Source organism: Drosophila persimilis, unplaced genomic scaffold, assembly GCF_003286085.1.
Source record: "Drosophila persimilis strain 14011-0111.01,24,50 unplaced genomic scaffold, DperRS2 tig00000191-arrow-pilon, whole genome shotgun sequence".
NCBI classification, from domain to species: Eukaryota; Metazoa; Arthropoda; class Insecta; order Diptera; family Drosophilidae; genus Drosophila; species Drosophila persimilis.
This window is the reverse complement of record NW_020825298.1, coordinates 11,720,020-11,731,591: the sequence shown is the minus strand read 5'-3', so window position 1 is coordinate 11,731,591 and position 11,572 is coordinate 11,720,020. Positions and strand designations below refer to the sequence as shown.

General features: G+C 47.9%; 1 protein-coding gene across 1 annotated transcript; it reads right to left on the bottom strand.

Moving 5' to 3' along the window:
- Positions 1 to 460: 460 nt before the first annotated feature.
- On the bottom strand, positions 461 to 11,107 carry LOC6589504 (homeobox protein aristaless). The gene is made up of 5 exons (XM_002014558.2): positions 10,722 to 11,107; positions 3,194 to 3,584; positions 2,079 to 2,124; positions 1,238 to 1,506; positions 461 to 1,170 (listed from the first exon to the last, which is right to left on the bottom strand). The coding sequence occupies exons 2-5, from the start codon at positions 3,529 to 3,531 to the stop codon at positions 630 to 632; spliced, it is 1,194 nt and encodes a 397-aa protein (XP_002014594.1). The 5' UTR covers positions 3,532 to 3,584; positions 10,722 to 11,107; the 3' UTR covers positions 461 to 629.
- Between the last annotated feature and the right edge of the window lie 465 nt (positions 11,108 to 11,572).

Below are 11,572 nucleotides of genomic sequence, written 5' to 3'. Positions count from 1 at the left end.
ACGAGGGGGAAGGGAGATGCTATTAGGCCGCGGCTTATGGGTAATTTGTGGGAATTACCAAAAGAATACAAAGAAAACGAGGAGGCGACTGATGGCATTGTCTATAACTAATAATGTGGTGTCTTTGAGAGGGAAAGCTGTGGGCCTAGAAGCCTGTTTACAATGGAAGGTCTCTACAATGATGGAATCCTGAAGGGGAATTGATGCTCCTTTAAAAAATCTCCTACTAGATAGTGGGATAGTCCCTGCTTCATCGATAGAGAAACTTTTCAAGATTGTAGATAAAGATCTTGTATAAATATAGCAGCAACCGTGAAAGGTGAATGAGTTTCAAAATGTTGTATTTTAAATGTAGAAACTACATATATCCCACATTTGAATATTATTTCGTCTCAGTGAAGACCTCCTATTAGTTTCTCCAATTTTTCTTTAGGACAGCCTATATATTCCTTAGATGTGCTTTTCATTCTTCAATTTACTTTGTGAATTTATTTGAAAATTCCGTGTTAAATACTTGTACAAACAATGAAATAACTTATTCGCTTACGACTAAAGTGAACCAGCAAATGTTTTGCACTTGGATTTGGGATCTCCAGCATATTCAGCAGGAACTTGGGGCACACCCCCAGCTAGCTGACGACATCGTTGCCATGACCATTCTGTCGCAGGAGCTCCAGCTTCAGTTCGTGCTCACGTGCCTTAAGGCGCAGCGCGGCAATGGAGGAAGTGCGTCGGTCCTCGGGCGGCGTGGATGATCGGGGCGGCGGAAGCGGGGCCGGCGGCATTTGGCGCTGCGGCGAGTGTGCCAGGGTCAGGGCCACGGGTGCCGTCTGTGTGGGCGAGCCGCAGGGCGCCTGGTGGGTGAGGGCAATCCCCACCAGCTGCTGGGGCGACAGCTGCGAGGGCTGGACGTGTGGGGGCGGCGGCTGTGGCGGAGGCTGGTGCTGGTGCTGGTGCTGCGAGGCTCCAGACGCGGGCGAGGTGGGCGGCGAGGCCAGCAGGTGGTTGGGCGAGTGTAGGTCTGGGGACCCTACCAGCATGGGCTTTCCACCCATTGGCGGCAGGTGCGGGCCCCGCGGCACAGCCGTCATGTTGGCCAAGAGCGACTGGAAGGAGCTGGAGGGCGAGTACATCCCGGCCATGCCTGGGGGAAGCATGTGAGGAGGAGCTCTAAAATGAGGGAGAATCATGGGTTAAAGGAGCTAGTTCTCTTGGGGATTCTCCGGGCGCTACTCACCGCTGGAACTGATTGAAGTAGCCGGAGGGGATCATGGGCGCTGCCGAGAGATGCGGGTAGCGGAAGGCGGCCAGATTCGCCGCGTGTTGGGCATCGAAGGGCTTGCGCAGTTGGAAACCCAGATGGGTGAAGGGATTGGGCGGCAGGGCGGCCCCCACCACCGTTTGCATGCTGGCGGCGCCGCTGGGCAGGTAGGGATTGTAGGGATGCGACTGTGGACCCACCTTCTCCTGCTTGCGCCACTTGGCGCGACGATTCTGGAACCAGACCTGCAACAAGACGAGAAAGGAAGGAGAGAGGGCCATGAATTATGTGTGGCTGGCAGGCTACTGTATCGGTATCCGCAGCATCCTCCTGCATTGCACGGAAGACTCCTCATCCAATTAATGGGCGTTGTTATTGAAAACGCCCCTTTAATTAGTTTTTAACATAACAATCTGAATATGGGAGTCGATGTCGATCCCAGGGACAAGAACGGTGGCTGATTGCACTCAAAGTCGGACTGGGACTCGCACTCGGAACAGAGAATGGACTGTATGTAGTCCTGGGAGAAATGGATGTTCGGTTAAGCAAATAATGTTGTTTAGCATGGGGCAATAATTAAAAACAAGAAGCGCCGGGGATTGTAATGACTGGCACTAAACCAAAATTGAATGCACATTTCTCCCCATCTTCTGCTGTTCTGCTCTCCCCTGGATGCCTCTCAGAGTGCCTATCTTCGAGTCGATTTCATTAGGGACGACATGCTCCATTATTTTTCAATTTTACTACATTGTCGGCTGCACGTGGGGCACGCGAATCAACCGCAAATCTCCTTAACATAGCTCTCTGGGGGCCTTACCTGAATGCGCGCCTCGGTTAAGCCAATTTTCATCGCCAGCTCTTCTCTGTAAAAAATTAAGATGAAAAACCAGAGGTTTAGTGGTAAATAGAGAGAGGATATGGATTATAATCAATTGAAATGGTTAGGAATTGAAAGCTTTTTATTTTCTGTAGAGTTTATCTCGTTTAGAATGTCTCTCTAATCGCGTTTATCACCGAACTTTGCATATCTTATTTCAGAAAGCTCTCTCTGTCTCTCTCTCTCTCTCTCTCTGTCAAAGTGCATCTGGAAGCTTTCGACAGAGCGAAGAAAGCCCTTCTATGCGCTTCTCAAAGCGCTCACTTATGTGAGCCTCTCTCTAAGCTCGACCTCTATCGCGTCTCTTTCTGTGACTCTCGCGCGAATACACCTACACAAGTGCTAATTGCAGCGTAAACACAAATTAAATCTGATTTGATTTATTTGCTTAATTAATTGCCGGGCATTCAAATCAAGCAGCAAGCAGCCTTAATGAATTGAATTGAGAAGTGCAGCTACAAGCGGGCAAAAAGTTGATCTAATTGTTGCTGCTATTGACTTTGTGAGCTTTTCTGTAACATTTTTGTTGTAGTGCTTCGCTTGGGCATCGTGCGGTCTCAATTAGCAGTTCACTTTGGGGCTCGGACTGGGAGCTGACTGAGTTTTAATTTATGGCAATTACTTTGGCTGTCTTTCAGCCGGAGAACGAGACTAAATTCTCGAGAGGTTTCAGCATGCTAATTGAACTCCGGAGAGGGTCATCGATTCGGATCTATGAGAGATGATGCCTGATCTTTGGTGATTTGTAATCGAATCGAGCCCGTAAAAGCCCATCCAAATGTTGCTCCAAATAAGATAGATGGAAGATCCATCCACTCGGGGGGGTCGTCATAAGTATTATTATCACCCGAGTCGTAAAACCAAGGAGCGTCTCTCCCTTTTGTCGCGTCGCGCTGATGTCTCGATGAGCGATTTATGCAAATTTCATTTCTCTCCTCTCGAAAGTTTGGGGCCATTTTCCATTCGGCCCTCGGCCCTCTTATCTTTTGTCATATTATATGTATACTTGTTCTTGTTCTTGTTGTTGTTTTGGTTCTCACTCTTACGTTACTCACCTCGTAAACACATCGGGGTAATGGGTGCGTGAGAAGGCCTTTTCGAGCTCCTCCAGCTGAAAGCTGGTGAAGGTTGTCCGATAGCGACGCTGCTTCCGCTTCGGGGCATACTCGTCCGCCTCGCAGTCGCTGTTGGCGTCCGAGATGGGGCTGTTGGTGCCCCCGCTGGCGCCGCTGGGTGCGCCTCCAGAAACCGAAACCGTTAGCGAGGCCCCGGCCGTTGCCGCCGACGCCGAGGAGACGAGGACCGAGCCACGATCGACCACAACGCCATCCGGGTGCCCCAATTTGGCTTCTTGCGGTAGTTCCTCCAGCTTGATCTCCTCCGATATGCCCATAATCCACCAAGGCGCACCAGAACTCCAGTACTCCAGTATCCCTCCAAAGGCAGCTGCAATGAAAACGGAGGAGCGGGGGTGAGTACAGATTATAGACGGGTTTAGGGGTTATAGTCGCGCATTAGAAGCTCGTAATTCAATAAACGCTAAACGTGCAATTATCGTGCACTTTATTATGCCAATTTCTGTAATTTCTGCCATCGACTCGTACTCGCTCGCAGCCATGACCAAGTCGGAACGGAACGGATCGGATCGGGACTGGGCCTCCGAGGTTAGAGCTGCGGTTACAGCATTACACTGTCCAACAAAAAAGAATTGAGTGTGGTTGGATGGGGGATAATAGGGTATTGGGCAGTGTTCGGCTTATAAAATGCGATCGTCAAAAGCAGAAGAGTGCAGTTTTATACTGGGTGGCCAATGATTTCTCTATAAAAAACAGTTTAAGTAACACGAAAGGGGCGATACTTTTAAGAGAACGATTCTCACTGGATGAGAGTGCACGCCGGACATGAACTGTTAAGACACACTGGAAGAGAGACGGTTAATGTGCGCAGCAGGAGAGACAGGTCAGCATGGAAACTTATTTTCCTCATTGTGGCTATAAGAATGTATGGTAGGCAAGATATACATATATATGCACTGTATGGGGGAGGGACAGGTTACCTTCTGTCTCTTATATGCATTTACCTATAGTCGGATATAAAAGGCGATCTGCTATACCTGATTTTGAACATATTTAACCATATTTTCGAAAGGAAACTTCTTCAAATAGTGTTGTGCATATTCTGCAATTCCAAAACTATTTTATTCTAGCAACAAATTCTCCTTGGCCAAGTGTTGCGGTTCGGGAGCGTGCCTTATGGTCATGGCCCGGTGTCTGAACTGTGTCCCACTGCAGCTTGTGGTCTCATCACAGACCAATGCAAATCGATGACCACACCACAGACTGGGCTCTGTCCGTCAGCTGATCTCTTCCATCAACACGTTTCAGCTGACTCGCTGAGTTGGGTTTATTTTTCAGCCGGGCCCCGGCTATGGGCTGCTGATGGCTGATGGCAGCTTTCATGTGCAGATCGTTTGGAATTTTAATTAAATTGGGCGGCAACTTCATTTTCATCATCATCAACTCAACAGCAGCTACAGCTCCACTTTGGGTTCGAGTTCGAGCAGCAGCAGCAGAAGCAGAAGCAGGTTCAGGTCCGTGTCCATGTCGCTTCTATCAGATCAAATTAATATCAGGTGCCAGCAGCAGTTGGTTTGCTCTCCTCGTTCTGCACTGAACTCCACGTCAGAGTTGAAGTTTTGGTAATTTCATGTTTTGCTAATTAATATACGAGGGTCTTTAATGACAACTAAATGGTTAGACCCGATGTGTAACCTTCCGTTGGAGCTGCAACGCGTTCGCCAAGAGGCAGACGGAGAGGCAGAAGCCGGTTCCAGTCGCAGTCCCAGTCCCTGTCCCATGCCCAAAAGTCTGCTTGATTGATGGCCGCTGCTTCTGTTGACATTTCAGTGGCTCGAAACCGCTGAATACATATATCAAAATTGTCCAAATACCTTGTTAAATGGCAAATTAGTGTGGCTGTGATTGATTTAGTTGCATTCTTTTGCGGAATGAAGTTGCAACAACCAAGCAACAACCCTTTGGGGGCACTCGGAGCACTCGGAAGAGGGAGACACATATGGAGGGTCCATCAACTTGTTGAGGCACCTTGTCCTCTGATGCCTGATGTCTGATTGCTGGATGGGTTCAAGTTAATAACTCATAACTCCTGATATGATTTGCGCTGTCAGTTTTTGAATGCTGTCCACAAATTCCACGCATTGACAGCTGACAAACTTAATTTGTGCGAGCGACTTGCGGACCGTGGACCGCAAATTATTAAATTAGTTGTACGAATTGCAATTATGTCTGCTGCGTCCCTCCTCCTCCTCCACCTCCACCTGCACTTGCACCTCCTCCTCATCCTCCCTTCCTTATAAAACCCGTAAAACTGATTAATTCATTGCATGCGATAGCGAACTGTGTAGCTGCAGTGGCAGTGGAGCAGCGGTTGTGGCAGTGGCAGTACGACTTACTACTACCGAAAGGTATGCGGGGAATGTGTGCCGTTTGGCTTTGTTGTAGAGCCGCCTTATAATTGTATCCGCGTTACGACTTTATTATTGCCTTGCAGCAATCAGAGGAGACCCAGGCCCAGAGCTCGAGCTCGAGGAAAGAGTGCTGCAGAAGGATGATGTGATGGCTGTTGTCTCTGATTGACGTTTCGTTGGGTAATTAAAAGGCAAAGCCAAGAGAGCTCTCGCTCGATTCGGTTCGCTTGGAGAAACTGTCAGGTTTTCTTATTTTTCTTATTTTTTGTGCAGACCTGCTCATGGCTTCATTTAGTCAGTGCCGGGGACAACAACTAATCAAGTTAACGCTGCACTTGCTCTGCCCAATTGCAGATAGTGCAGCAGAAGCGGTCCGGATCGGACACCAGGAAGAGGCTCCAAGTGGACGAGACAGAGGAGTATCTCCAGGCGGGGGCGAGTTCGTGCCTAACATTTTGACACAACATCAGAGAGTCGAAGTTCTCTGTTTAGTCCCTGGATGCTAATCGGGCAAAGCGCCACAGCCAGAGCCAGAACCAGACCCAGACCCAGACCCATTCCCCGTCTGGAACTGGAACTTGTTTGCCGGTTGCTTGTTCCGTTTAAAGATAAGCTCCATTAGTGTCTCGGGGAAATATTTAAGAGCACACAACATTGTAGGGTCTGTGTGGGTTTTCCTAAGACATGGAACATATGGAAAATTAAGAAATTAATTCATAATACAAGACAAGTGTACTTCCACAGGTAAATCACTGTTGTCGTCACTTCTGTCATCTCGATAAGCATCAATGTTTCTGCCTTTGCGGGCTACTCTTTCCACAACTCAACTCGACTCAACTCAACTCCACACAGACTGGTCTCTCCTTCAGGCCTGGTGTCGTTTTTATGGTTGCACTTTTGTGTTTTTAGCTTCTTCGTCGGTCCCGTGTGCTGGCATATTTCATTAAAAGCCACAACGGACGGACCTCAGGACGACTGCTGCCGCTTCGACTGCTGCTTCGGACCAGGTAGAACAGCAAACAGAAGCTCTTTTCTGGCATTTTGTTAATGCGTCTCCGTCTCGTGTCTACCGAGTCTCCCGAGTCTCCCCAGTCCTCCAGTCTCGTCTGCAGTCGCGTCTCTGTATCTGGGGCTGTTTATTTATGGGTTTACATTAGGCTAAACCACTTTAGTCACACTTTGATGATCGGCATTGTAATTTCCCCACCATACTACACCCGCCATGATAATGGCAAACATTTTGGGTGGCTTAGCCCCAAGGCGAAAGCTCATTCGTTCTCGGTGATACGAGACGGGCTGCTCCACTCCCGATGCACGATCCCCAGCCGAGTGTGTGGTCGCTTGATGGATTGCCTCTACCAAGCCCTGAACACCTCTACACCGATCATTCCACTGAGACACTCTTTAGAAACTCTCTTCCCTAATAGTTTCAGTTGATAAAGTCAATTATTAATTTTCGTCGAGCTCTTCTGAGTCACCCAAAAATACATAAAATTGATACCACGACGAGGCAGCTGGAGCTGGTGTTGCAGCCGAATCCGAGGCTGTGGCTGTGGCTGTGGTAAGCATAAGCCTCTGCACCTGAGTTCCCTCTTTCGTTGTTTTGTTGTTTGTTTCTTGGCGCCGTCTTTGGACCAGGTGCGATAAGGCAGCATTCTTGTTGTTGGCCCAGGCGCCTCCCGTCATCATCATCGTCTGGTTGTTGTAGCTGTTGCTGTTGTTCTTCTGTGCGTTGTACCTTATGGGCCTCTGCCTCTAATGCACACACTCCCAATTATAATTAGTTTATTCATATCCTGTGTCGAAGCTGCCTGCCGCCTCATTTGTTGTTCTTGGGGGCAATCTTAATTCAATTTACTGGCCAATCGGCCGAAAGACACTTCGACCTGAGGGCTACCCTAACCCTACCCTAGATAGCCAACAGATGGGATGGTCAGGTGATCAGGTGATCAGCGGTGGCACAGAGCTGGGATCCCTTTGGTAAACAGATGTTGATAGCTTTCACTTCATAATCAAGGGCTATGTTTGGCAGGAGATATTGGAAGTGAAGCGAACTTCGAGTAGGGCTAACTATCTATCTTTCTTATAGAATATTGGATCTTCGAGAATTTATCTTTTGTTCTCGTCAATGTGTGCGATTTGAAGACAGAACAAAACCTTTTTAGATACATCCTTAAGATATTCATCTAGTGATGTCGTCTCTGATGTGTCTCTTCCCAAATCTCTCTCTATTCAAAGCATTCTATATTTTTCCAGTATCCTCTTTATCGCTTGAAATGGTGTTAGATCTTCAGTAGAGGTCTCTGTCCCGCAAAGAACGAGGGTCTTTTTTAGGGTATTCCCTGTTCGATTTCGTCTCTCCCATTCCATCTGGTTTGGCCACCCTAATGGAGTAGATTGCTGGGACGGTAGCCCCCAAGGTAGTCGCAGGTTCAAGTTGTGACTCAGGTCCCAGGTTGCAGGTCCCCAGCCAGACGCGTAGCCCACTTTCAAGCCGTGGCTCTGGCTGTGGCTGTGGCTGTGGCTCTGCTTGTTGTTGATGGCGATGCTGTGGCTGATGTTGGATGTTGGTGATGTTGATGCGGGGCCAATTACTCATAAAATGCATGTTAAAAACACAACAGCAGAAACAGCAGCAGCAGGCTACACTGGAGGATCGTGGCGCGGATCGAGGGGAGGGATCTCTGATCTGTTGCTCGGACAACTGTTGCTCGACGCCGTCGTCTCCATCTCCATCTCCATCTGTCTGTCTGTCTGGATGGTCTGCCCCTGCCTGGCCTACCTCTGCCCTTTGTCATTGTCTTGTACGGTTTGATAAGCGAATCCGAGGCAGAGCAATTTGGAGATGTGTCCGACGACGACGTTGATTTCTCATGTTTGCATGTTCCATTTAGCGAAAGGAGAGAGGGATGGGATGGGATGGGATCCCAGGATGGGAATTGGAATTAATGAAGCACATCTCAATGAATCCTCCGCAGCAGACTTGGCGCCATCTTAGCCACAGAGCCACAAACAGATCGAGGAGAGTCTCTTCTTGGGGGTGTTGCTCAATCAGACCTCCATCAAAAGGCAGCGCCCGCCGCCTCCCTCCAATTGGGAGTTGTCGAACAATCGACGAGCAATCAGAACGTGTGTTCGTGTTCTGATAGCTGCCAAAAATTCGGTTGTATCTATAAGATATGAGCACGCTATCTATAGTATGTATCTGGCAACAAGTTTTAATTGTATGTTGCCGTAATTGAATTGAACCTGCCATCCAGGTGCTTCTCTTTTTTGGGGGAAACATATTTTAATTTTGCCTCTGCCTCAGAAGGAGGACCACAATCTTATCGGAGGCGAGGAGATCTCCCTCCTCCCAACACTGTCTACGGGGGCAGATGCTACCCCGGAGATAGCCTGGCTATTTGCGTCACAATTTGCGTTCGAATTGCTGCTGACAAGTCACATGGGCATTATTATTAATTAAATCAATCGCTGGGGCCAAGTGCTGGCCAATTCGATTATCACAAGAGGCCGGAGACCTCGCCTTCTCTGGGATGGATGGAAGTCAGGGCTTATCTGCTGCACGGAGTCGGACGCAGTGTCATGGTGCACATATCTATCTGTCTATCGAGGTGCGCAAGGCCCTCGTCCACGTCCAAAGTGAAGTGGTCAGGGCTTTTGACACGATTATCTCAGTCCGATAGCCGGGGGCCCGGTTAATTTCATTTATTTTGTAGGAAAACACGGGTACAAGCACCCACTGGGGGGCTGAAAACATCAGCCAGACAAAACGTGATTTATTGGCACAGCCTGTGCCGCTGACAATTTGTACTCTTTAATGGTGTTTAATTAAACCCAATCAGCGATAAACTTATCGAGCTATCAGCATGAGCTCAAGCAAAGTCTTCTACTTTGGGGGGCACAGAGCCCATAGAGCCCCCTCCCCTTTTGTGGCTAATCAAATTCCGTCTCTATTGGTCGCTCGGGATGGTCTACAGCGATGATATGATTCGGATTGATATGATACGAGGCGAGATAGGATGTGTCCAGCTAGGGAATTAATCAAATTTAATGATATTTAATTTTACGTTTTACTTTTAATTCAGCCTTTCCTTTCGTTTACTGATTGCTTGATTGGTAGATTGGTAGATTGGTCGGGGGAATTATGAAATTATAAAATATATATGGGTTATACTTGTAATATTTGTCAATCATGCTGAGAAGTAGGTTAAGTCCGAGCTGGGATCGTATCTTTGCATGGGATTGATAGCCGCAAAAGTGATACAAATTGGGAGGGGGAAAGAATGTGGGGGAGGTCTTGCAATTGGGCAGATTGTAAATTGAAGAGGTTTGGCGGGAGTTTGGGGTGGCAAGGTAATGCAAGCGGAAGTTGTCCGATTTGGGGTATCACCCATGCGATTTTATTCCATGTGGATCGTCTCTTATGGGTTTCCATGATGGTTTTGTTTAGTAACTTGTACAGAAAGCTGCAAAAACATATGACCCATGCGGGGAAAGCTATCTACTTTGGACCTATCCAAATCCTATCTATAGATCTTTAAACTAGATACCTTAATATAATATCCATCGATAATGGTAATGGATAAGGTATGAATGGAATACAAAAATCTATGTTTTGTGTTTGGTTTCTTATTAATAAAAAGTTCCCGTCCTAGCATTCACTATCTATCTGTTTTTTGATGGAATCATTCATATTATTTCTGGATATAGATTCGAGACATAAAATCTGGACAAGATGGACTGAAGTAATGGGTTCTTTACGAGGTTCTTTTACTTAATTTACATATGGAAGTGGTTATAGTTCCCATTTATAACTTTATCCTCCTTCTTTTCCTTTAGAATCACTCATATATTTCTATATCTATGCATCTCTATGGAGGCATAAAGACTACCGGGTAATTATAGTGTCGCGGCACGTGTTCTGCGACTTCCAAAATTAGGAAAGGTTTTCTCTATCGATTTATTCTATCTACAGAATATGATAAGAATCTATTCTCAAAACTATAGATGGTCTGTTGAAAGAGGATAATTTTAGCTTGTCCTGTTAGAGACTTGTTAGAGTTTCTTCCAACTTTTAGCTCTCAGAACCTTACCTTTTTCTCGTATATTTCAGTGGGGGCCTATAGCAGTGTTATATCTTCCTTGTAGAGCTCCTATCTCTTCCTATTTTCTTCTGTTTCGCCTGGTATTATCGGTATCAGAACTTCCCGTTCACTTCAACAATCGGAGAGCACTTGCCGACGGTCTTTCCGCACTCCGTCAATCAGTCTTTGGCTTGGAGTTCTGTCAGATCTGGGGGCTGTGGCTGTGCCGGAGAACTCAATACAACAATACTCTGTGGATCTATTATCTGCGAGTGGTTAACACCTCCAAAGACACCAACACACACTCCACCACACGGCACTGTGCAACACAAACAACGGGAGGAGAACGGAGAACCAGACAGCCACGAATGATATGTCGGAACGGAACCGAGAGCGCGAACACGAAAGACGATGACCGGGCTCCGTCAGTGCCGCAAGCGAACTACAGTAAGAGCCACTGCCGCGCCGGTGAAAACTCAGGTGGGTTCGTACCGTTCCCCAGGTGCCACAACCGGTTGGAGTTGTTGCTGCGGCTGAGTCGGCTGCTGCTGCTGTTTCTTGATTGTGCGCCTCTCTCCCGAGTTGTTTATAGCCTCTGCTCTGCCCTGCTCTGCTTGTTGTGAGTGGGAGCGAGAGGCAGCTATGCGATCGACGGCTGCGATCGATCGTCACAGGTGTTGCGGCAGCAGGTGCTCCGCCCCCTTGGCTGTAAGTGCGAGCGGGAGGGCCAGAGCGAGTCGCGGCGGCAGCCTATGGGAGGCGTCGCCCCGAACGGAGCGCAGTAATGGCGGCGGCGTCTGCTCTCCCGCCAAGCGAGCGGCTTCTCTTTTCTGTTTTTCTTGGTATGCGTTTCAGACTCT

What these genes read in the sequence shown, in the direction of transcription:
- LOC6589504 (XM_002014558.2), bottom strand. Translation starts at nt 3,531, where the DNA reads ATGGGCATATCGGAGGAGATCAAGCTGGAGGAACTACCGCAAGAAGCC. An exon ending in TACCCCGATGTGTTTACGAG is followed by an intron (nt 2,125 to 3,193) that starts GTGAGTAACGTA and finishes AATTTTTTACAG; the next exon opens with AGAAGAGCTGGCGATGAAAA. An exon ending in TACTTCAATCAGTTCCAGCG is followed by an intron (nt 1,171 to 1,237) that starts GTGAGTAGCGCC and finishes CCCTCATTTTAG; the next exon opens with AGCTCCTCCTCACATGCTTC.